At 47.1% G+C, this 24779-nt stretch overlaps 1 protein-coding gene across 1 annotated transcript in view; it reads left to right on the top strand.

Moving 5' to 3' along the window:
* The window catches only part of TBC1D10A (TBC1 domain family member 10A), a 621584-nt gene that overhangs the window by 509332 nt on the left and 87473 nt on the right, over positions 1–24779 (top strand). Inside the window, exon 8 of the mRNA XM_069619305.1 lies at positions 23613–23767. Within this exon, the coding sequence (XP_069475406.1) occupies positions 23613–23767 (155 nt within the window). The remainder of the gene's footprint in view (positions 1–23612; positions 23768–24779) is intronic.

The following is a 24779-nucleotide window of genomic DNA, read 5'->3' as shown; positions in this document are numbered from 1 at the left end:
ATAGTTTTTTCCCGCCATCAAAGTCGGTTGGAAATGCCTTTAATTAGTTGAAAGTTTAATTGTAGGCTTTCTTTCCTTATATTGTTTGCTTTGCTGCATGGCTAACAGACTGCTCGACGGCTTTCGACAAACAACCTCATTGTCGTTGACTGATTGACCAGACGCTGCCTACACAGGCCTCGGCCCATTACAATAGGGAGAGAGGGGGAGGTTCTTCATACTGACCTCTTTAGAGAATGCATGTTCTGTCATCCCCTTTCTCTCTCAAATTTGCCCTTGTAAAAAAATAACGGACAAGACTCCCTTTAAATTTAGCCCTAGCTGCCAAAATTCCCACGGAAGAACTTGCACAGAGTGTGCAATTACTGTCTCCTGAGGGATCACCCCAAATAAATGGGTAAATCCTGTAAACATTTTCAACCGAAAACCATAAAGGATCGGCAGACCAAACGCTGGGCGGCTCACGCCGTGCAGGGGCCGAGGCCCCCATCGACGTGGCAGAAGACTCCAGTGAGAGCACTATCTGGGTCATGAGTGACGCCGAAGGTGAGCAGGGTTTGTCGGAACCTCATGTGCTGGTCCCCGACTCCAAGAAGCAGGCCGGTGGCTCTGTGATGAAGACACCCGGTGGCCAGGGCGCGCACACACAAGGGCACTAAAAACATACCCCACGGTTGACTCTCGACAGTACCGTTGAGCGTTGAAGCCCATGCGGTGTCCAGGGAGAGAGCCTTGGGTTCTTCACTGTCCTCTGGGTCATCGCATATGCTTTCGCCTCCGAAACTACAGGTCGGTTCGGACACAGCATATAAAAATGCCCTCCTTTCGTATGCCTAAGAACATGCAGCGAAAGGGGTTTCGGCATCCCACAAGAAAACGTCAAAAATGCAGGAGCTAATTAAGAAACACAATGGTGCTTCCCAGCTTAAAGCAAGGTCACCGAAAAAATCACACCCTTGGCCTCGAAGCACACAGACTGCATTTTCCTCCCTTTTAGATTCTCTCTCAGTTGCTATGCACCACAAAGATCAAACTCCCTCCCAAGCCCCGCCTATCATGTCAGTCTTCCCACCTTCATGAGTATACACCTGAACAGCTCAAAATCTTGAGGATGTCCTGTTTTGTAGACTTTATGGACAGACACCCAGACCAACTGTTGACCCTTAAAGATGCCTCACAGCCAGGGGCCTCAGCACAGCAGCCCCCTGCCAAAGGGTCTCGTCTTGAGCCACAGCCTAGAACCTCTGTTCTACGCACCCCGACCTACCAAGACCCCTCTCAGGACTTGTATTATGACAGGGTCTCAACTGAACCTTTAAAGTAAAGAACAAGACCAATTTTATGACGACAATTACGTGATCCAGTCGCCAGACCACCAGGACCAGACAGTAGCAGATTCGCCTGTCGACAATCAACTACAGTACAATGAATTGCTACTAAAAGCGGCACAACACTTTAAAATCGACTCTCCGGAGGCACAGGTCGACAAGAACTTCGTAGAAGACATTCTGGCAGACAAAACGTCCACCACCCAGTTTATTCCACTCCTGCAGTCTGTCCAAAGACTCATCCAGCCATCCCTAGTGGTGCCTAGTCTCACAAGGGTGGTCAACCCCAGAATAGAGAAACTATTCAGACAGACGCCCACTGACCCCCTGTATATTAGGGGTCAGCTTAAATCAAATTCCTTAGTGTTCACCACCACCAGAAAGAGGGTAGGAATTCCCCTAGCGTCGGCAGAGGCCCCGCCAGACAAGGAAAGCAAAACAATATATACTTTCGGGCGAAAGGTCACCTCCTCTGCAGCATACCAGACCGGAATCCCCAACAACAGTACGCTTTTAGCTAGTTGTGGCTGCCAGAAATGGGATTACCTGGAATGCCAAATTGAAGCCATCCCACAACCCCTAACGACCATCTCGGAAGGCAAGCAGATCTCAAACTGCATCCTGAAAAATAACCTTGATGCAGCAGATATTGCAGGACGCATCATAGCAGAGGGTATGCTCATCAAGCGCCATGCTGGCTCAGACAATCTGGGTTTAAGATGGAGACTCGGGCTGCTCTCTTAAACATGCCGTTGGAGCCAAATGTGTTATTCGGGAAGGCCGTCGAAGACGCCCTTAAAAGTGCTAAGTACGGATACGATGCACTCAAATTCCTTGGACAGTTGACAAACCAGCCTTATGTTCAAAGGGGCTCCTCAAACCCTAGGAGGTTTCGCGGTCAGGCTGCTCAATGTTCCTCAGGCTACACTCAAGGTGGACAGTCCTTGTCTTCGGGCCAATCGCAAGGTCAAGGTGGTTCTTCCAATTTTCAAAGAGGAAATGAAAGGGGCAGAGGAGGGGGCAGAACCTCATCTGGGAGAGGCTCTGCCCCTCTCAAACAATGACACACAGCTTCAAGCTCCCTCCCTTGCCACTCCAGCAGGAGGCTGAAATTTCACACTTCACCCATGCATGGGAGGGGATAACCTCGGACAAGTGAGTGTTCTCAACCGTGGCAGGTGGGTATTATATCGAGTTGGTACACAAACCGTCCTACTGCCCGCCAAGAAAAAGGAAAATATCAACAGAAGACTCATTCTGTTGGAAGAAGTAAAGGCACTGCTGGAGAAGGACATCAGAGATCGTCCCAGCAAACCAGGTAAACAAGTGTATTTATTCAACGTACTTCCTTGTGCCAAAGAGACTTTTCCATGCGCCCATTATTGGATCTGCGCCCTGCGAACTAATATCAAACCCCAACGTTTTGCATGACTACGCTCCAAGAGGTAATCCCACTCCTAAAACGTGGGGACTACTTGGCAACATGGCATATGAAAGATGCATACTTTCATATTTCAATGCTCCCTTTGCACACAAAATATCTGCGTTTCAACATAGCGGGAGTGCACTACCAGTTCAAACTACTCCCCTTTGGCATCGCCTCAGCACCAAGAGTATTCACAAAGGTGCTTGCAGTAGTGGCACCTGTGGAGAAGGTCCATCCCAGTATACCCTTTTCTAGATGACTGGTTAATCACTGGGGAATATCCTTAAATTTGCAAACGAAATAGGCAAAAAACAATAGACCTTCTTTTCAATCTGGCCTTCTCAACGAAAAGAAATCCAGTCCAGTCCCCAGCCAAACAAAACTATTTCTAGGGGCTATCATAAAAACAAGAGGAACTGGTTTGCCCCTCAACTGAGAGAGTACAAAACATGCTGTTGCAAGTACCTCACTACAAGGTTGGTCGCCAGTTAACGGTACGCAAAGCACTGCTCTTGCTCAGGATGACGGTCTCATGCATTCACTTGGTTCTACATGCGTGCCTGCGTGCAATGCAGAAATTGTTAGCAAAACAATTGTTTCAGGCAAGTAGTCAGTGGGATGATCTAGTGGTTATTTCGCTTAACTTGGTGCAGGGTCTTCGCTGGTGGTCCAGGGACAACCTACTAAAAGGAAAACCCTTTTGTGTTCCACCAGCACAAGCAATCTTGACTACAGACGCCTCGCACGCCGGTTGGGGGGGGGCTCACTTCCTCCACCACACAGCCTACGGCCAGTGGACATGCACCACAACACACAAACATAGCAACTTCCTGGATTCATTGTCAGTCCTCAAGGGTATTCAAGCCTTTCAGCAACATACCACAGGTCAAACAGTGCAGGGCCTCACAGACGGCACCACTGCCATGTTCTACCTGAACAAGCAAGGAGGCACACTTTCTCAAAGTCTGGCCAAGCTATCCCAAAAAATATGAAAGTGGTCACTCAAGCGGAACCTGTTCCTGACATCTCAAATATTGCAGTGGAACTCAATTCTCTGGCAGACTTTCTAAGCAGGAACCCTCTACCAGAAGATCACGAGTGGCAAATCAATAGATATCCTAAACAAAATATTCTCACAATGGGGTCACACCCCATTAGACTTGTTCGCCACAAGCCTAAACTCACAATGCCCAGACTTCACCTCCTGGTTTCCCCAACCATGGTCTAAGGGGACCGCCCAGTGGATGAACTGGTCAGGGAAATCTATTTACTCTTTCGGCTGACACCACTCCTGAGCAAAATAGTGCACAAGATGCACCAGGAACAAGTAACTCTAATCCTGGTTGCTCCTATGTTGGCGACACAACCTTGGTTTCCACAACTCCTCAAACTGGGGATGTACGACCCAATCAAGCTCCTGTGCCGGTGAAACATGCTAACACAACACAATGGAGCATCCCTCCATCCACGCCCTCATTCTATGAACTTGGCAGCTTGGCTCCTGAAGCCAGAGTTTGGCCATTTACATTTTCCACTGAGGTGTGGATATCCTAAAAGGCACGAAAATCCAATACCAGATGCTATTTCAATAAGTGGAAGAGATTGGTGATATGGTGCACGCCACAAACACTAAACCCAACAAAATGTTCTCCAGCTAACATTCTACACTACATGTTTTACCTACTAGACTCAAAGTGCATCTGTCGGCCGTGTCAGCTTACACCACTTCACAGAACAAGGTGTCTTGGTGGAAGGTTTCTGTCATTAAGGCATTCATGGAAGGGGTGAAGAGGCTAGATTCCCCAATTTCCAACCCTCCCTCGGGTTGGGATCTCAATCTTGTGCTCTCCAAGCTCATGGGTCCACCCTTGGAGCCTATGCACAAGGCCAGCCTAAAACATCTGTCTTACTAAACTGCATGCCTAGTTGCTATCACCTCCAAAAAATGAGTCAGTGAGCTACAAGCTGTCCGTACAATACCCTTTTTTCATTATACACAAGGACAAGGTTGTACTCAGAACGCATCCTAGGTTCTCACCTAAGCTCATTTCTAAGTTCTATGTAAATCAATCCATAGAACTTACTACCTTCTTTCAAAATCCATCTAACTCCGCAGAAACAATCCTCCATATGTTTGATATACGGAGGGCGGTCTTGTACTATGTGAACAAAACTAAACCTCTAAGGAAAACGGACAAACTCTGTTTCTATTGCACCTGGAAGAGAAGGCAATCCTATATCAAAGAACGCCATCTCCAGATGGATAGTCAAGTGCATACAGCTCTGCTATTCCCTATCCAAGAAAGTCTTACCTTTCAACCCCAGGGCTCACTCTCCCAGAGGTAAAGGAGCTACCTTAGCTTTCATTGCAAACATCTCTCTAGACTCCATTTGCAAAAGCTGCTTCATGGAGTTCAATCCATGCGTCCACACAACGTTATTGCATTGACACACACTCTAAAGCAGATTCACAGGCGGAACAAGCGGCCCTAAAACAACTTTTTGCCGATGTACCTTCTCACTTTCCACTTCCTTCTCCAGATACTGCTCGCTAATCTATGCAGAGCATGTGATCTAAGCAGATCCAAATGCTCCAGAAGGGATAAATTACTCACCATAATCTTATTTCTGGTGCTTGTATCTGCTCAGATTCACATGTGCTCACCCTTCCTCCCCTACTGGAGTGGAAGGTGCATGGATGTTTTCTGGGTTATCACGGTTTCTGCTTTAGCACATATGTACTTGCGCTACACTTCATGCAACCTCTTGTCAGAAACAAACAATCTGAGGAACCTTGAAGCGTGAAGGACCATGGGTACAGTACACGTCACACTAGGGAGAATATTACTAACGCCCTGTCGACGTCCGTTTTCGAGTTTCGAAAACCAATCTTGTAATACTCTGCGACTTCCACCAGATGTCGGACTATGCAGTGTATGTGAATCTAAGCAGCTACAAGTACCAGAAATCTGATTACGGTGAGTAATGTATTATATATTCGAATGGATTGTGTCCTTGCCTATATTCCTCATCTATGAGATCTCCTATATTCAGCTTCAGCTGTGGGGGGAAAAAGTCAGCAGACGGTGTTGTGCATCGATGCGGTTGACTTGATGTCCTCCGAGGGCCTCCGTCTCGAAGAGGACGTAATCAAAGGTATTTATGGAACGCGCACTGCCCGTTGGCTTCAGTTCTGTTTTTCCGAGTAAGTTATCGCTTTGTGAACTACAGCGCGCTTCATATTATTACTTTGTAGTTGTGAAAATATCTTCGTCTCTGACAACACCGAAGACTGGGTTTAAGAAACGCCAAGACTGCAGCGCTAAAATGTCACTGATGGACCCACATCGGGTGTGTTTGTGGTGCCTTGGTGTGGAGCCCAAGACCTCGGCCTGTCAGTCGTGTCAATAAATGACAGGAAAAGCTCTGAAGGAGCGTATAGGGAAATCGGCTGTAGGTAGACTCCCCAAAAAATCTCCTTTTGACTACCACATCGAAAAACATTCCGCCCAAGCAAGTGGCGACTCTCCTCGATGGAAGAAAACTAAAAGGTCTAGGTCACGGAGTGCCTCTCACCACTCCTAGTCGTCTTCCTCACCCGACTCCTCTCCAGAGAAGAGTATCTTGCCCTACTAAGGCCTCTATTCGGGCTGATTGGGAATCATTCAGGCAGGAAATGGTTAAAACTTTCAAGAGACACGCTCCCTCGAAGCAAGGAGGCCATGCTTGTACAGCCGCTTCTGAAGCTGGTAAGAGCCAAATCTTGCACGCTCTCGTGTCCGAGATGAAGGCCAGATTTTCACTGAGAGCCGACGAGGCCTAGAGTCGATGAAAAATCATCGAAGACTCTGTTGAGTCATCAAAGTCTGTCCTGGACGGGGGGCGCTGTTGCGCACATCTAATATGGCCGCCTAGTTCCAGAGCTCCGGCTTCTATAAATCCTTCAAGATACGCATCCTCTCTCAGGGCCGCCCGCGGAACAAACGAAGCACGTCAATCTGTGGCGCAAGACTGTGGGCACATACTGGGAAAACTTTGGGCCGCTACGCCGGACTGCGTTGAAGATACACCGTCCTGAAGATCCTGCAGACGGAGGCTGGGACATTGGCTGCCCGCGAGTTCCGGGCGACTTCCCCTGGAGCCGGGGGGTGGGGGGTAGGGGCTGGATCAAGTCGGAGAGGCGGCGCTTCGACCAAACACCTGGAGGTGATCGGACCATCGCTGCCGGCTAATGTGAGGGTGCCACGTCGGTATATATCGCCACCGCACACTGGTCACGGCGAACGCGGTGGTCCCCCGCCAACGGCCACGTGGTGTGCAGCTGCTGTGCTACGCGGGCCACTGTTGATCCGACTCCCCTGCCTGCGGAGCTGCCCTTGGCTCCCCTGATATCTCCCGCTGGTGAAGTGCCCCTCCACAAGTGGACGGACGTAAAAACAAGTAAGAACAGGTGGGGCAACGCATGAGGAGGGTGGACACCCCGAACAGGATCTGCCGAGGAGGGGACATTTTATCCGACTACAGCCCTCCCTGGGCGATCACCTTTACACACCTCTCCTGCACGATAACTGGGTCTGGGCTCACTACCAATCCTGTATAGAGACCGTACCATACGTTGGGGCGGACGGGGCTGGAGGCGCTGGAAGACGCGGTCTACTTGAATCTACACATGGGCCGGTACGAGCAGAAGGGAGCACGCCCCAAGAAAACAGGCCCAATGGACTCCTTTGCAAATTCCCAGCCCAGCGGGTCCATGGCGCCCCAGTCAGCCCGAGTTGCCAATGGAGGAGAGGGAGGACCGATTGATGGCTATGGTTCAGAACGGCTTCCTAGCGGTGAACACTAAATTGGATGACATAGGGGCAACAATCAGCTCCTTGAAGGTGAGGGTGGACAAGGAAAGCACACGGATTACTGAGGCCGAAGGCAGGATCGCTATCAATGAAGACTCGATACTACAACATGGCCGCGATATTGCCCAGTTGAAAGGGGACCTCCGGAAAACCCTTCACAAATACGAGGATTTGGAATCCCGTTCCAGGAGGAACAATATCCGTCTGGTTGTTATGGCTGAAACCTTTGGCAAGGGGTCTATGGAACGCCAGGTAGAGGCCCTTCTGAAGGAACTCCTGAGTTCCGACTCCTTTTCGGACCATTTCCTTGTGGAGCGAGCACACCGTACATCGGTGCCTCCGCCCAGGCCTGGAGCTCCACCTCGTACAATAATTGCCCGCCTTCTCAATTATAGGAACAGGGACGCTATCCTGCGGATATCCAGCGATAAGGGCTCCCTATTCCATGAAAACAATAGAATCCACATATATCCGGACTTTTCCACCAATGTGCAATCACTTAGGAGATCTTATGAGCCCGTCAAGAGACAACTGAGACTTCGCCAGGTCCCGTACTCCCTTGTCTATCCAGCGAAAAGGAGAATCCAACATGGAGGCAGGGCTCACTTTTTTGAAAATCCAACCGAAGCCATGCTCTACGTTGAAGCCTCCATCCCTCTACCAACCCGGGAGCGGGCCGGGAACCAGAATCTGCTGCCCCGGGGAGCGGTGGAGCCCGACGACCCCGCGGGGTGATGTGTTTTTTCTGATGCCACACTGCTATAATGTGTTAAATTGAAGGCCGCAGGGTGGCCCTGAATGTAAATGGTTGTTGGAATGGAGCCGTGCAGACTTCCTGGGTCGGCGGTCATATGAGTGCAGCTCACACCCCCAGGAGTGTTCCTAGGTTATGGTTTTAGAGGTACATCGTCCAGTTGGGGTTGATGATGCGGGAGGGGGTTGGGAGTGGAATGGGGACAAGGTGTTGCCGTGCGGAATGCCGGGCTTGTTGGGGGAACCCATGTTTCGGGTTGTTATTGCGGTTAAAATAGAGAGAGGTTTTGCAGCAGGATACCCATTCTCCCTGCGACAGGGGCGGGAGTATGGATGTATGCCTAATCTCAGGTACGGCCATGACACAGGTCAATAAGGGCTTGAATGTTAAGCTCCTTTCCTGGAACATCCAAGGGTTGAATAACCCAATTAAGGCAAGGAAGATCACAGCATACATCACATGCCTTAACCCTCAGATTCTTTTTATGCAAGAGACGCACGCGCTTGGGCAGGTCAATACTAAACTTTTACCAAGGTGGGGGTCGCACAGGTAATATACAGAATATTCAGCACAATCCAGAGGAGTGTTGACTCTCATACACCCCAAATTATGTTTTAAATATCAGTCCAGCAAAATAGACCCACAGGGTAGATACTTACTGGTGTGGGGGGAATTGGCGGGGCACCAAGTGCTTCTGATTAATACCTATGGTCCCAATTTAGATGACCCACAGTTTTATTGCACAATACTGGATATTCTATCATCATCTGGGGAGACACAAATACTCTGGGGTGGCACCTTCAATATGATATTGGACCAATCCCTGGATCGCTCATCGACTATCCCCAGAACCTCCTCCAAGGCCGCACTGGTAGTAACACAATTAATGGAACAGATGGGTATGGTAGACGTATGGCGCCTTACACCCAAGCGAGAAGAAATGCACCTTTTACTCGTTGGTGCACAATTCTCATTCTCGCATTGACTATTGGATCGTTAGTCAGTCCCTATCTGGGGCGATCTTCCAATGCGATATACATCCCCGTACCCTTTCGGATCACTCGCCGGTGTCGCTTGACAACTTTAGGGACGTCTCCCCCCGGCGAGAAGATGGAGTATGCCCCCTGCAATCCTAAGAGACCCCAACATATGCGAATCGCTACATACAGAGATTGCGGAGTTCCTAGAACTAAACGAGGGTTTGGTTGCCACTTATGCCACACTATGGGATGCATTAAAGGCCTGGGTCCGGGGAGCCATCCTGGGCAAGTCGACTGGTATGTTGAAGTCGGTACGTGAGGAATTGGGGGTGGCCGAGACAAAAATTGGCTTGTTACAAACTGAGTACAGCATCACACAGGATAAGGGAACCCTGTCACAAATACATACCACGCTAAAAGAATTCCACAAGTTGCACCAGCCAAGGCCCGATGATACGGGGAATGCAGTAAGGCTGGGAGGACACGTTTCAATATCTGGATAATCTCAACCTTGCCACATTAACGGCCGAAACCTGTAATATACTAGACAGGCCAATCACATCAGAGGAGATTGCAGAGGCCATAAAAGCTCTGTCGAGCGGCCGTTCCCCTGGCTCGGATGGCCTTCCAGCGGAACTATACAAAGAATTCTCTAGTGAATTGACCCCGATACTGCTGAAAATGTGGGAAGAGGCAATGAGCCTGCGGGTTCTCCCGGAATCGATGCGAGAAGCAATCATCACTGTCCTTTTGAAACCCCGCAGACTGCCAGAAGACATGGCGTCCTATCGACCCCTGTCTTTAATCAACACTGACGCAAAAATCTTTGCAAAAGTGCTGGCCACCAGACTCCTGCCATACATGCCGATCCTGGTTCATCCTAACCAGGCCGGCTTTATACCAGCCCGATCCACGGCTCTCAACCTGAGACGCCTATTTAATGTTATGGCACAGATAGACCCAGATGGCAAGGCGCCCGTGGTCGCATTAGATGCCGAGAAGGCTTTTGACTCGTTTCCTGGGCAAACCTCTTTCTGGTGCTGGAGCGGTTTGGTCTTGGGCAGTACTATATTAACTGTGTCCGATTATTATATACACAGCCGACAGCTAAGGTCCTGACTAACAGCACTCTCTCCCCGTCATTCCACCTACACAGGGGGACCAGGCAGGGATGTCCCTTCTCGCCCATACTTTTCGCTCTGACCATTGAACCAATGGCGGAATTCATACGTCAGAACCACTCACACAGAGGTCTCAGGATGACCGGCCCCCCTCAGATATCACTTTATGCGGACGACACTTTACTATATGTCCGCGACCCCAAAGAAAATGTGCAACACATCATGTCTGACATACATGAATTCTCAGAATACTCGGGATATAGAATTAATGTACCGAAGTCAGAAATATTTCCCCTTACTGACGGCACGGGTGACCTAGCTGAAATAGAGGGATTTAGACCTGCCCCTACCAAGGTACGCTACCTAGGGATAATGGTCGCCAGAGATAAAACCCTGCTATATACGCACAATCATGGGGAACTGTTGTCAGCCCTTGCGACCAAATTTCAGATGTGGGCTAGCCTTCCACTATCCCTGTATGGCAGAGTTGCGCTACTCAAAATGGTGGTCCTCCCCAAGCTCCTATATTACTTCAATAACATCCCACTTTGGCCTGGTAAACCCTTCTTCTCGAAACTTAAATCACTCGCCTCCTTGTTTATCTGGAATGGGAAAACTGCCAGGATGGGTTGGGATAAGATGGTTGAGCCTTTCGTGCAGGGAGGCATTGCGGCACCAGACTTCGAGCTGCTTTATTTATGCTCGCAAGCTCAATTTGCAAAGCATTGGTTCGACCCAGAGGACACTGCCCCCCACATATTGATTGAAAAGCACTCTGTTCGCCCAAACAACATACGCTCAGTCCTTCTTAACCCAAGCTATGGGGACATATGCCCGTTCGATCCGGTATACACGACCACTCATGCTTGGGCCAGAATTTACAAGAGGCTAGGACTGGAATCCCCCCTATGACCCGGAAGTCCCCCTGTGGGACTTCTCCAGCATTTCCCCCACATTTGATCGAGCCCTCCAGCAATCCTGGGACCCTAACAAGCTTTTCACGCTACGCGAAATGTTCCTTGATGGTGAGTTCTGTGACCTCACAGGCTTTACTGAAGCAGTGGGGAGGGGCCAGCTTAAACGCCTTCAATACTACAGGATGAGGGCTGCTTTCTCGGCGAAGTGGCCGACATTTCCGCAGGAACCCCAGTCCCATGCATGCATTAGGTCAATAGAGTCTATGGAAGGTCATGGCAAGGGGGTCTCTATGCTATATTCATTGGTGCAGACCCATTCCCCATCGCGCAACACGATGAGCGAAATCTGGGAGCGAGACGTGGGCACTCAGATGAGGTCCGCTGGGCCCGGTATTGTCAGCTTACTCTATCAGTGTCCATGAATGCTGGGCTCCGGCTGATTCAGTTCAAAGTTTTAAACCAATTACATTATTCCCCTGCCAGATTAGCTAAATTTGTGGAAAATTGCACAGGTGCCTGTCCCAAATGCGGGGCCTTATCATATGTACTGGTCATGTCCGTTGATTGTGGAGTTCTGGAAGGAAGTCGCGAGGCTCCTTGAAGATATCACAGCCATCCCGGCGACTCTCTCCCCCCTGAAATACTTGTTGGGCGATATAGGCAAGGTAAAGGAAACCACAAGGCGACTATTTAACATCTTGCATTGTTGTCAAACGATGTATTCTTAAATGTTGGAAGTCCTCCACCGCCCCAACCAGAACCACTTTCTTAAAAGACCTTTGTATGGTAAATGACGATGAGGAACTATTTGTATTGTCGGTTCCGTCACCATGTCGCCCCAAGGATATTTGATCATTGCTATGCTTTTACCTGTGCGGCCTGGACTCGGACTCTGATGCAACACCCGGGTCCTCGCCTTGATTTGCAATGTCTACTACTCTTGTACTGGCTGCTCTGATGTCCGAAAACTGTGATGTCTTCCTCTTCCCCTCCTCCCTTAACATGAAGGCTGTAAAGTAATTAAGCTATGTTTTGATATGTTTGTGCTATATCTTGCTGCTGACCTACTCTCTCAATAAAAATATGTTTTAAAAAAAAAGTCTGTCATGGACAAAATCCACGGACAAGTTGATGTCGAAACCATCAATGCCATCGGCGTCCAAGACACCGATTTCATCAATGCCAAAATCAAGTTTGGCGACTACTCCATCAGCATCTGGCTCAAAACCATCAAAGCCTTTACTGGAAAGATTCTTTAAACCATTGCCAAAAAAAGGATTTCTTTTTATTTATTATTTATTTATAGTTTTTATAAAGCACTACTCGCCCGTAGGTCTTAAAGTTTACGAAAGAACAAGACAAAACATACAGAACGATTATCAAGAACGGGGTACACAGGATCCTATCTTGGGCGATATCATTAATTGTCCTGTGGCCTAATCTGGGTCAAGGTTAAACAGATGGGTTTGAAGACTTTTCTCTAACTCCAGGCAGGAATTAGATTACCTGAGTTCCAACAGGAGTTTGTTCCAGGATAATGGAGCCTGAACATCAAAAGCGAAGCCACCAAATGTTTTGAGGTTCTACCTCGGCTGGATGAATTTTAGGGGGGTCATAAGACCGCCGGTTGCGACCTGATGGGAGTGTGGTAAGGTGATTAATTAGGTATTCTTTGTCATGACTGTACTTGTAGGTCAAAGAAAGTAGCTTTTGCATGACACGTTGTTTGACAGGGAACCAGTGAAGACTACGTCTGGCACTTGTGACATGTTCCCTCCGCAAGAGGCCATGGGTGGCTCCGACTACTCTATTCTGAGCAACTTGCAAGGCCTGAAGATTCGCCTTGGATGTCCCAGCCAACAAGCTGTTGCAATAATCAAGGCTTGAATTAAGGCAGTGGGTAAAATAGATCTATTTTTTTAATGAAATATATGGACAAATGTGATTTAGTAGTTTCAAAACATTTCCACAAGAGGCCCGAAGAGTGGCAACAAGGGGTTTCATGGAAAGTTCTCCATCCAACACCACACCCAGTGTTTTCACCTTCCTGGATACTTGAATTTGATTTCCTGCTATGCGAAATCTATTATCGACAGGAAACTGGGTTTTTAGTCTGTCCTGATGCTAAGATCAGGAGCTGTCTTTTCAGGATTCAGTGCAAGAGAGTTTGTGATCATCAATCCTGAATGGCATTGTAGATGCGAATAATAGCATCTGAGTCCGTACTATAACAGCCAATTAGCTCTATGATGATCTGTGTCATCTGCATAACTCGCAAACTGAACACCCAGGCCACCCAATAGAGCAAGCAATGTCATGACATGATATAAACATTGAATAGTAGCAGAGAAATACATGACCCTGCGGGACGCCGCCAGTAGCAAGCGTGGGCGCTGAACTGGCATTCTGTACTGCAACTCTAGCGCTCTTTGGACCGAGAAAGGAAAGAATCCATTGAGCAGCCATGTCGGAGAAATATGCCTGTTCACTTAGCCTGGTGATCAACAGTGAATGATCAACCAGGTAAAAGACTGCAGAAAGAACGAGCAGCAGAAGGAGAGCCGGTTTGCCTTTTCATCTACAAACTTGCAAGGTTGGATTTAAGATCAATCAATGACGTTTCTGTCCCATGCATGTGGCTAAAACCTTATTGTCGTTGGTTCAAGATGTTATTTTGAATCCATAATTTTTAGGAGAAATGGAACATTTGTGATAGGCTGATGATGGTTGGCTACGTTGGGATCCAGGTTGTTTTTCTTAGGGAGAGGGTTAATCCACAACTCCTTTAAGGGTAGAGGAGCAGTAGATTTGGAAAAGGACAAGTTGACTAGTGTGGTTACCCAGCGAGAAAGGGAATGAATACATGCTTTAAAGATGGATGAAGGACCACTATCTCCTAAGCATGATGTGGTTTTCATGCCAGCTACTATTTTACAGATCTGGACCTCTCTGCATGGCTGAAACTGGAAAATCACATGAGGGTGATTACTACAGGTGGGGGAAACATTTGGCTCGAAAGAGCATGAGGGGCTAGTTTCCCTGAGATTCTTTTGCTGGGCCGACCAATAATGTTGGTGAGCTGAGATTTTGGTATTAAACTCATCGTGGATGGATTGACACCAGGCCGAGTCCTTAGATAAAGTTGTCACCTTGGGTATATTCCCCTCGAACTCTTTAAGGATGGCAAATAGCTCACGCTAGTTAGTGAGCTGAGGAAATCCTGTCATTGTAGCTTTGTGATTTGGCTGCAACAACTGCTGATTTCAAGGTTTTAACTGAGTTTTTATTAAGATCTAGTAAGGAGTGGGGGGAGGAGTGGGGGTTTACCTCAACCCTCTCTCAGCTTTTAGCCTGATAAGACGCAGAACAGTGATCGGATCTCCAAAAGTCATAAACTTTATTATTAATAGGTTTAGATTTTTGTGGAGTAACACATCTATAATATCCTTGATGGTATTAGTGATATGGATAGCAAGATTGTCTGCGCAGATAAAGGTATCGACTGGTGATAATTTGGCCAGTAGATGGAAGGCTAAGATACAGTAACCTTTTTTAAATTCCTGGTAATAAGTGTTTAGGGTGGGACCCGGAGTACAGGGATATGCAGACATTTTAAGTGTACCATGCACTATAAAATGGTCTGACCAGGGACAGCTCAATATTAATGTTACTAGTAGCTAACTGGTGGGTAAGAACCCAGTCTATTGTGTGTCCATTTCTGAGTCGGAGCAAGTAGCATCTGGGGAAAACTATGGTGTGGAGTGCTGGGAGCAGCAAGACTGCCAATTTATCATGAGAATCATTAGCCCAAAGATTTAAAATCCCTGAGGACAGTAACGGGGGTGGTTGCCCTAGTAAGGGCTAGTAAGTAAATTGGTAAATTGCTCCTCAAAGAAGGGAGTAGAAGGTGGACGATAAATAACCACAATAATGAGGGAACTATTGGCATCAAGCTTCATTTTGGCAACCATTCTTTCACAGCCTTGAGGGGAGGAGTGAATGTTAACATGAATGTCGAAACACTTACTGGCAATAATAGCTACCCCTCTACCATCGGAGCGATCTGCTCTAAAAATGCATTATTTTAAGGGAATAGCAAGGGTAGTGGCTGTTGGAGTTGTCCGTTAGCTATGATTCAGTGATAGCCATAATATTGCATGGTCTTATGGTGAGATAATTGTATATTTCAACCCATGTTTTAATGAGGAACAGGCATTGAGCAAAGAAAAATGCATTTTTGTGTCATCTCGTGTTGAAACTATTTTCTGTGAAGGGTTAGGAAATCTAGTATATGCTGGTACTTGCATCATTTTAAAACAGTCGGAGAAATAAAAGCTTCTATCTATTAATCTGTGCAAGGCCAGAGTGTCACCAGACAAACCGGCATTAAACGGCTTGCCCCTAACTCGCCGGCGCTAACGCGCATCAGGACTATAGAGATGAGCGCTTGGAACTACAATACCATAGGGACTTGTAGTCCGGTAGCAACGGGGAAGGTTTTACACAATGCGGCAGCAAATCGTAAATTTTAAAACATGATGGACGGCATACACATCATACAGAGTGGATAAAAGTGAACTAAATACAAATAAAAATATATTTAAAAAAATAAAATTCAGACAATCAACCTGACTTTAAAAATATGTATAAGGCTGCCTATAAGGTGGAGCTAACGTGCAGCGTTGTAAGTAAAGAGTCAGTAGTAAGTAAGAGGCTTGAAATAATCACAAAATCTCTCACGTCGATTTATGAAGACCATGAGCATTCAGACGACCATAATCCTCCTTTCGGGTTACAATATGGCACACCTAATGTTCCTGATAGTTTTATATCGGAAGAGTCAAGGTTGCAGGACTTGTGATTTGCAAACAGCCAGTGGGGTGGACAGCTCTCAAGAAATGGATTTTGGCAAGCCTGACCCAGCAGATCACGCAGAGGCCTCTTTCAGGCATTTAATGACCAAGGTCACTGATTTTCACTGAGGCCTGCCCTCCCATTCGAACAGGATGACCTCTGGATATCCTGGACAAAGGTCCTCAAAGGGATCCAACCCTACCATTTCATGTTGCTCTATAAAAGAGTAAGTGCAAACTGGGAAGCACCAGAATCCAGTCAGGCAGTCCATACAAATTTGACAAAAAATATAGACCGTCAAGTAGTGACCCCTGCTATTTGTCTAAACACCCTTCCCCAGAAAGCCTGGTGGTGCAAGCAGCAACCTCTACCTCCAAACAAGCTGCCTATCCGACCATTCCACCAGATCGGGATGAGAAGCGTTTAGACACCTGGTCAAAGAGTCTTTTTCTACCAGGGGCATGGCTCTCATGTCTGCAAACTCTTCATGTGCCCTTGCCAAATTTACCTTCACTCTGTGGGACTGTGTATCCCCGGCAGCTGAACATATTCCCCAAGGGGAAGAAAGAGACCGCTTCCTGGCCATTGTAAAAGATGGGAAAGAGGCCATGTGCGAGTCTCTACAGTCAGGTTTGAATTCTGCTGAAGGTATCAGCAGAGCCATGCTGGCAAGCACAGTGATACGCAAGTTTTTGGTTAAGGAAGTCTGTATTTGCAGCGGACTCCTTAATAGGCCCTTTGACAAGTCTCCTCTTTTTGGAAGCAAGACCTCAAAGGCGACAGCCAAGTCTCTAGGTGCTATCAGGCAGACTCTGCCTTTTCACCCGAGTGGACGTCCTTGCAGGGTGGAGGCTTCTGCTGCTCAGTTGGAAGAGCGAGAGGAATGGCTGGTCCAAGAGGCCAAAGAAGATTCCCTCGTGGAGGGCCAGGGAGAGGGGCAAAGCCGCTCAAGCAGTGGCATCTTTACCATCAGCCGCTGCTTCAGCTGCCTCAAAACCTCTGAGGTCTTGACTCGGGGCACCCCAGTGGTTGGCAGACTGTCTTGGCATTTGAAAGAGTGGCGAGACATTACTTCAGATGCCTGGGCATTAGAAACCATACTGCCTCCCCTTCATTCAGAGATCTCAAAATCATCCACCAGGAAACCATCCATTAAACGTTCCAGATCCATTCCTTTTGCAGGAAATTGTGAGCCTGCTAGAGAGGTGCTGTAGAGCAGCACCTGTTATGGAGAGCAACAAAGGATGGTATTCTCCATATTTCCCAATCCCCAAGATGGATGGATGGATGGTGGACTGAGACCCATCTTGCACTTGAGATACTGGAACAAGTTCCTCAGGAAGGACAAGATGGTCACACATTTGCAGATCCTTCAGGCCCTCCAGCTCCAGGATTGGATGCTGTCATTGGACCTTCAGGGTGCTTATTTTCATGTGCCAATCCATCTCCAGCACAAAGTACCTATGGTTCACCGTTGGCAGTTATCATGATCAGTTTCGAGTTCTGCTATTCGGGCTAACCTCCGACTCCAAGGGTATTCCCCAAACTGATGGTGGTAATGGCAGCAAGTCTCAGGAGATGGGGGATTCACATCTATCCCTACCTGGACGTTTGGCTGATCAATGCATGTCTCCCGGACAAGTCCTGGATCATCTCGGCATAACCTGAGACACTCTCCACAAACTGGGCTTCGTCAATTACAGGAAGTCCCATATGATACCATCTCAAAAGCTCCAATTCATCAGGGATGTAATGGATACATCCTTTGGAAAAACCTTGCCACCCGAGGTGAGGGCTCAACACATTCTGCAGCTGGTCACCAAATTTCAGAGTGCCTAGCATCTCTCGGCCTTCGACTACTGCATTAACCTGGTGCCAGAGGCTCGCCTGAGAATGAGATCCCTTCAATGGGCTGTCAGGACACAATGGTCTCAATTCTCGGCAACATGTCAGGCCTACTTTAGGTTCCAAACAGGGTCGTTCAGGATCTCCTTTGGTGAGCCTGCAAGGGCAAAATTCTGAAGGGAGATCCTTTTTGGCAACCATGGCCGTAAATAAAAGTAGTTATGGATGCCTCACTCGCGGGGTGGGGAGCTCACACCAACCATCTGACAATCAATGGTCGTTAGTCTCCATCGGAGTCCAAACTACATATCAACCTTATGGAGCTGAGAGCAATCAGACTTGCACTGATAGCTTTTCTGCCTTCAGTACAGGGAAGGAATGTCCTGATAATGACGGACAACACAGTGGCCATGTACTACCTCAACAAGAGCTGAGGCGTAGTTGCCATGTACTACCACTGTGCAGAGGCGCAGTGCAGCTCGGATTCTGGGAAATATAAGAAGGAATCTCATCAGCAGTTCACCTATCCAGAGTGGAGAATATGGCAACGGACGCTCTGAGCAGGCAGTCTCCCACTAGTGGGAACTAGCTCAGGGAGTCCTTCAAGAGATCTTCACCCTTTGAGGAACCCCTCAAGTGGATCTTTTTCCAACCAGTGTCAACCAGAAGTGCAAACTGTTCTGCTTCAGGGAATTTTCCCCCAAGAGGTGCTCTATGCGACACGTTCGTAGTAGACTGGGAGTTTCCACTTCTGTACCAGTTTCCTCCAGTCCAAGTCATCCCTCACGTGATCAGGAGGTTTGGGAGAAGACGTGGCACCCGGATCTTCTGGACATGTCCATCTGCCCTCAAATAACGTCTTCCACAAAGAGGACCTTCTCTCGCAAGACGAGGGTCAGGTTCTTAATCCCGAGGTCAACACGCTCAACCTTTACGCATTGCTTCTGAAAATTTGAGATACAAGGATTGGTGCCCATCGGATGATGTAACGGAGATCTTAGAAGGCCAGCAACGAAAGTCTTTGTACTGCTGCCGTTGGAACAAATTCTGCAGCTGGTGCAGGGACAAGAATGTGCATCCTGTTCTACGCAAAACCCCGGATGTGTTCTCTTTTCTGCGGCATTTGGCCAATCTGGGGCTCCAGGTTGAAACCACTAAAGATTATCTGGCGGCGCTTTACATCTTCAAGCTCTCGTCTGAGGAAATGTCATTTTTTTTTAAAACCTTTGGTAGTAAAGTTTCTAAATGACATGAAATGTACCATGTGTGCACTATTTGAACCACTCCATTCATGTCCTTTAAGACTACTAACATTCAAAACCATCTTGTTAGTAGCGTTAACATCAGCTCGTAGGGTGAGTGAGTTGCAGGCACAAACCTCTAAACCACCTTTTATGGTTTTTTTCATAAGGACAAGGTCGCCCTCAAGGTCAAACCTTCATTCCTACCTAGGAAAGCAGTCCTTCATTCGGTTCATAACAATACTTGATTACCCAATTCTTACTCCCTCTGTGAAAACTAATACTGCTTTGGGAGCCTATCACAGATGATGAATAAATGAGGACACAATCCGGTTGAAAAAAACATTACCAGAGATAAGTAACTGTTCTTCTGTGGCTTGTGGATCTGCTTAAATCACATGCTCTGCATAGTCCGACATCTAGTGCTAGTCTCATAGTATTATAAGATTTGTTTTCGAAACTCAAACGGACGTCGGCAACGACCATGGTCCTTCACGTGTCCCGGTGCCTCAGATTGTTTTTTTCCGCCATTATAGTTGGACGCATATCGCAGAGTTCCTTCTTCTGGCTGAGGCCATTAATTATAAGAAGTTTAAAGTTAGACTTTCTTTCTGTCCTTTCGACTGTACACTGCAAGATCTCTGACGACGGCTTTCGAGGACCTCCCTAGGGATCACACCGAAAAACAGTGCAAGTCCTGCAGACTGATTAAGCCAAAAACTTGAAAGGACCGAAAAACTAAAGGCTGGGCCCATCATGCCATGCAGGCCAAGGCCACCATGGACGTCTGGTGAGCCTCCTACGATGGCAGCGTCAGCGTCCTCAGTGACGCTGAGGCAAATCGGGACCCAGTGGATTTGCGCGTGCGAGCCCCCGACTCCAACAGGCAGGCCAGCTGTTCTGCTACGGAGATGACACCTGGCTGCTCAAGCACGTCCACGACACACTAAGCACATCACCCATGGCTGACAGTTGATCACGTTGTCGACTGATAAGGCACACGCGGTGTTGAATGGGAAGGTCTGAAAACGTCCTGCCCTCTGGGCCATCACGGTCACGATCACCACACAACAGGCTCCCAAAACAGACGCCAAAGACAGTTTCTGACATTGCGACCAAATCAGTGAATTCCTCGGGTTCCAGCGACCAGGTGTTGAAAGACAAGTCGACGGCTCCTACAAAAAATTTCGAAATGAGCAATTTTCATTAAGAAACTCGTCTGACACCCTGCCAAGGCAAAGACGTCGCAAAACACGAACTCCTCGACACCATAAGCCTCAAAATCACAAGGTTCAAAGATTAGGGATTATTCTACCCCTAAAGGCACCCTGTCGGGGGCAATGCATCACAAACGGCCCCCTGCCGCAGAGCCTCTGCCTACACCTGTTCCCTCATTGTTGCCAAACTCATCCCAGTGGACTCCAGAACAGTTTGATAGGGTCATGAGGGGACTGTCTAGTTTGGGAAATTTCTTAGATCAACCCCCTCATCAACTTACCAGACTGTAGGGCCCCCTAAGAGACTGAAGCAGCTAACAGCCTGATGCCAAGAGTCTGCCTGGACACAACACAAACAAATAACTCGTCATGTCATGGCGTAGTTCAGGACACATCTTATTACGGCACTCAAGGCTCCCAAGACCCTGGCTCATTTACAGACCCAGAAGACCAATAGCACATAGGCGATATAGATCAATACTATGACAATGATTATAGTCTGTCCAGGATGCACAAAATATTTGGAAGTGGGCACTCAAGCGGAACATGTTCCTAGTGCCACAACATGATCCATGGGAACTCTATTCTCTAGCAGACTCATTAAGCAGAGATCCTCTACCCGAAGAGCACGAGTGGCAGCTCAGCAGAAAAATTAGACAATATTTTTTACCCTCTGGGGCTATCCTCCGTTAGTGGCAAAGGGTTGGAGCTTTTGGGAACTGTGGATCTCTGCACTATTGTTTATTGCTCTGATGCTTGTATGAACTTCCTCTGTTATTCTGCCGCCTGTATGGGGATCTCAGAAGGACACAGCTCCTGCTGTCCCAATGTTTCTGGATACTTGTTTTGATAACTGAGATCCAAAGTTCATACTCAGGCGCTGACCAAGTGGTACTTTATATTTAATACGTTTTAATTTCCACACTTGATAAGTGTTAGCAATAAATATTGATTTATTGTTTGTCATGTGATTCATACAATGGTTGTCATTCTTGTGACATACATTCTAGTTGGTCCAGACTTCCATAGTGTACCAAAAAAGCAATTGCCTTGGTTTCACTAGTCCAGACACCTGTTTCAACCTTAAGGTTTTTCTCAAGGCAAGTAAGTTGGATGCGTGGTCCTGGATGGGTGAAGGTAATTGTCAATGTAAGAACGTGTACTGGATATTACCTCTTCCCGGATGGGTGTGTGTGGTCTCTGGCCTCGTGGTGATCTGCTATGAGTAAGCTATCCTCTGTTAGACTTGTTCGCCACAAGCCAAAACACACAATGCCGAGACTTTACATCCAGGTTTTCCCAACCTGGATCCAAGGGGAACGCCCTGTGGATGAGCTGGTCGGGGAAATTTGCCTATACCTTTCTCCCAACACCACTACTGAGCAGGATAGTGAACAGAATGCACCAGGAACAAGTGACACTAATCCTGGTTGCTCTTATGTGGGCGAGACACCTGTCTTTCTGCAGCTGTGCAAACTGGCTGCCTCTAACATGCTCACCCAACACGGGGGGGAGCCGGGGGGGCGACAACGTTACACCCACATCCTGAATCTATGAACTTGGCAGATTGGTGCCTGAAGAGTTTGGCCGTTTAAAACTACCTCAAAGGTGTATGGAAATCCTCAAGGAGGCACACAACCAAACACCACTATTAATGATTGAACTAGCTGGAAATATTAGGCGGATATGGCACAACACATGCATTGTACCATCTCTCCCTAATATTTGCCGTTAGTCTGATAAAAGGTATCAAAGCGTGTGTTTTGTTTAAAACTATACTAATACAGCGTCAAACATTTCTTTGCACAATTTATTTCACAATAACTGCACTTTGACGGTTGACTTTAACCCGCCTGAATCCTATGGGTGGATATTTGTCATACTCCTAAGGGGCATTAAGTAACTGCCCTAATTGCCTGGTTCTGGTTGGGAACACTTGTTCAGGGGATAGGGCTGGACTTCTCAAACAGTATTCAGACAACAAAGTATGTGATTTATAATTGTTTTAAATGGATGTGTCTAACCACTTTTTAACTTCCCTATTTTAAACTACCACAGTATCCTTGTGTAGAATATTGTGTTTAGTTTAATGTGTTCATTGTGTCCACTTTGGATACCAGTCCTGGGCAGGGGGTGGTGGGGTGTTCACATAATTAAATTCAACATACAGATTTTCAGTGTATACCTGTGTGGACGGTCTTTGACTTGGCATCATTTCTGTGCTATCAGTACTTTACAGTGCTTACCTAAAGAGTGAGTCCTTGCTGCTCAGAAACGCTTCATTGCGAGTTTGGCTTCACTTGAGGAAATAGTCCTACACACTATTAAGTCTCTCTGATACACCCACCAGTGATATTCAGAAAACCCATTTAGCACCCTGATGGGAGGGCGCTAGTCAATCGGGAATCTTGGTATCCAAGTTGTAGTCTCTGGTAAAAAGCCTCTGTTTCGAGCAACCTTTGTGCAGGTCGCCTGCAGACCCCATTACCTATAACCCCCATGTAGATCACACACAGGTTCTATGGGCTCTTTAAATAAGACCTTAGGCAGTGTTTCCTGAAGCTCCCTGCATTTGTAAAGTCACTTTTCTTCGTTGATTGCTTCCAGGTCCAATAAGTGACTCTGCAGGTGACTCTAGAAGTGAAGGGGCTTCAGGAGCTATTGCATTAGGCCTTTTTTAAATCTAAAGAGCCCTTAGCAACCATGTATGAGCTACGTGGGTGCTACTGGTGAGGTTAGCTGATGGTGGGACTGTTGCAGATGAGGGACCCTTGCTTGGCTCAACTTTTAACTTGGCCACTGGGCCGTCACCCGCCAGGTCAGCCTGCTGGCTCAGGTAATATCACTTCTTTCTAAAAATGTGGAACATTAGCATCAAACCAGTTACTTCCTGTGTTTGCATGTTGCGATCTTTTGTTTTTATTGATTTGGTCAGTAACAGTTTCCCTCTTTCCTGTGAGTTTGACCTTATGGGGCTTGCTTTACTCGCTGGGTTTCACGCATGTTGGAGAGAGTCCCTTTTTGTTGAGTGACCGTCTTTTTAGCTTCGCTTAAATGTTTTTGTTATTCCTTGCAGGTGTGAAAGTGATCTTCCGGGTTGGTCTGGTGCTGCTGAAAAGCATGCTTGGCTCACCAGATAAGCTAAAGTCATGCCAAGGACAATATGAAACAATGGAGAGGCTAAAGAGCATTGACAGCAAGTACATGGAGGAAGTTTTCCTAATGCCGGAGGTAAGATGCGCAGTGTCAGACTGCACCTCTGCCACTGGAGGGGGTGTAATACAGCATCAATCTCATTTGGTAGTGATGGTTGCGAGTTGTTTCCTCGGGCACTAGCGTGAAGGTTTGGCAGTGATAGGTTGTGTATACATGGATTTTGCGGCACTACACATTTGTTTAGAGTTATAGGGTGAAGCTACACAGCAACCACATCCAGGTAATCAATCTTTTCATCGTTGTTATTCCTTTGTGTCTTGCTTATGTGTGTTTTTGATAAAGGGTCAGCGGACTTTTAGTGATCTGTTTTCATAGAATAAATTGACAGGAAAGATTTAGTTTTTTATATTCTATAAACACGTTAAAATAGAGATGTTCACATTATTTCGTAATTTGGGTTGTACTCCTATTTTCTGTTTTGAATAACCACAATGGCTCTTATTAAATGCTGATCAATGTTCTGTTTCTTTCATCTGGTTTAGTTAAGGAACTGGCCTATAGATTAAGCTATGCGATAGCTTGTTTTAGCGTGATAGGTCTTGATCCGTAATGGTAATGCATTCCAGAGTGTAAACTACTTTTTTAAAATGTTTTATTATAATTTATTTGTTTTGGTTTTACATGAAAAACATTTACAAAAAAAACAAGAAGAAACTACTCCTTAAAACAAAACAGAAAACAAAGAAACGAAAACAGAAGCCCGAAGAATAAGATCCGAAGATCACCGAGGATAACCAGGGGCGACCAAGCTGAGACTTGGCGAGGCCAACCTTTAGCTTGAATGACTAGCTCATGACTTTTGAACTTAAAAGTATAGAGAATTTTTCCAGAACTTTTACTATTGTAGCTGTGAGCATGATTTCTTGGCCTGCAATCAGTCTGTCCCAGAACAGGTCACACATTAAGCTCTCCTCTTTAGCCACAAATCTTCCGAGCAACGAAGCTCTTGTTTCCCATGTGCCCTCACACTCCATTAACAGATGTTTGAGGGATTGGTGGCTCGGAGGATCCCAAAATTTGCAGAGTT

Source organism: Ambystoma mexicanum, chromosome 10, assembly GCF_040938575.1.
Source record: "Ambystoma mexicanum isolate Mex_15411 chromosome 10, UKY_AmexF1_1, whole genome shotgun sequence".
NCBI classification, from domain to species: domain Eukaryota; kingdom Metazoa; phylum Chordata; class Amphibia; order Caudata; family Ambystomatidae; genus Ambystoma; species Ambystoma mexicanum.
Note: the sequence above shows the minus strand (reverse complement) of the source record. Positions and strands in the feature narration are given on the sequence as shown.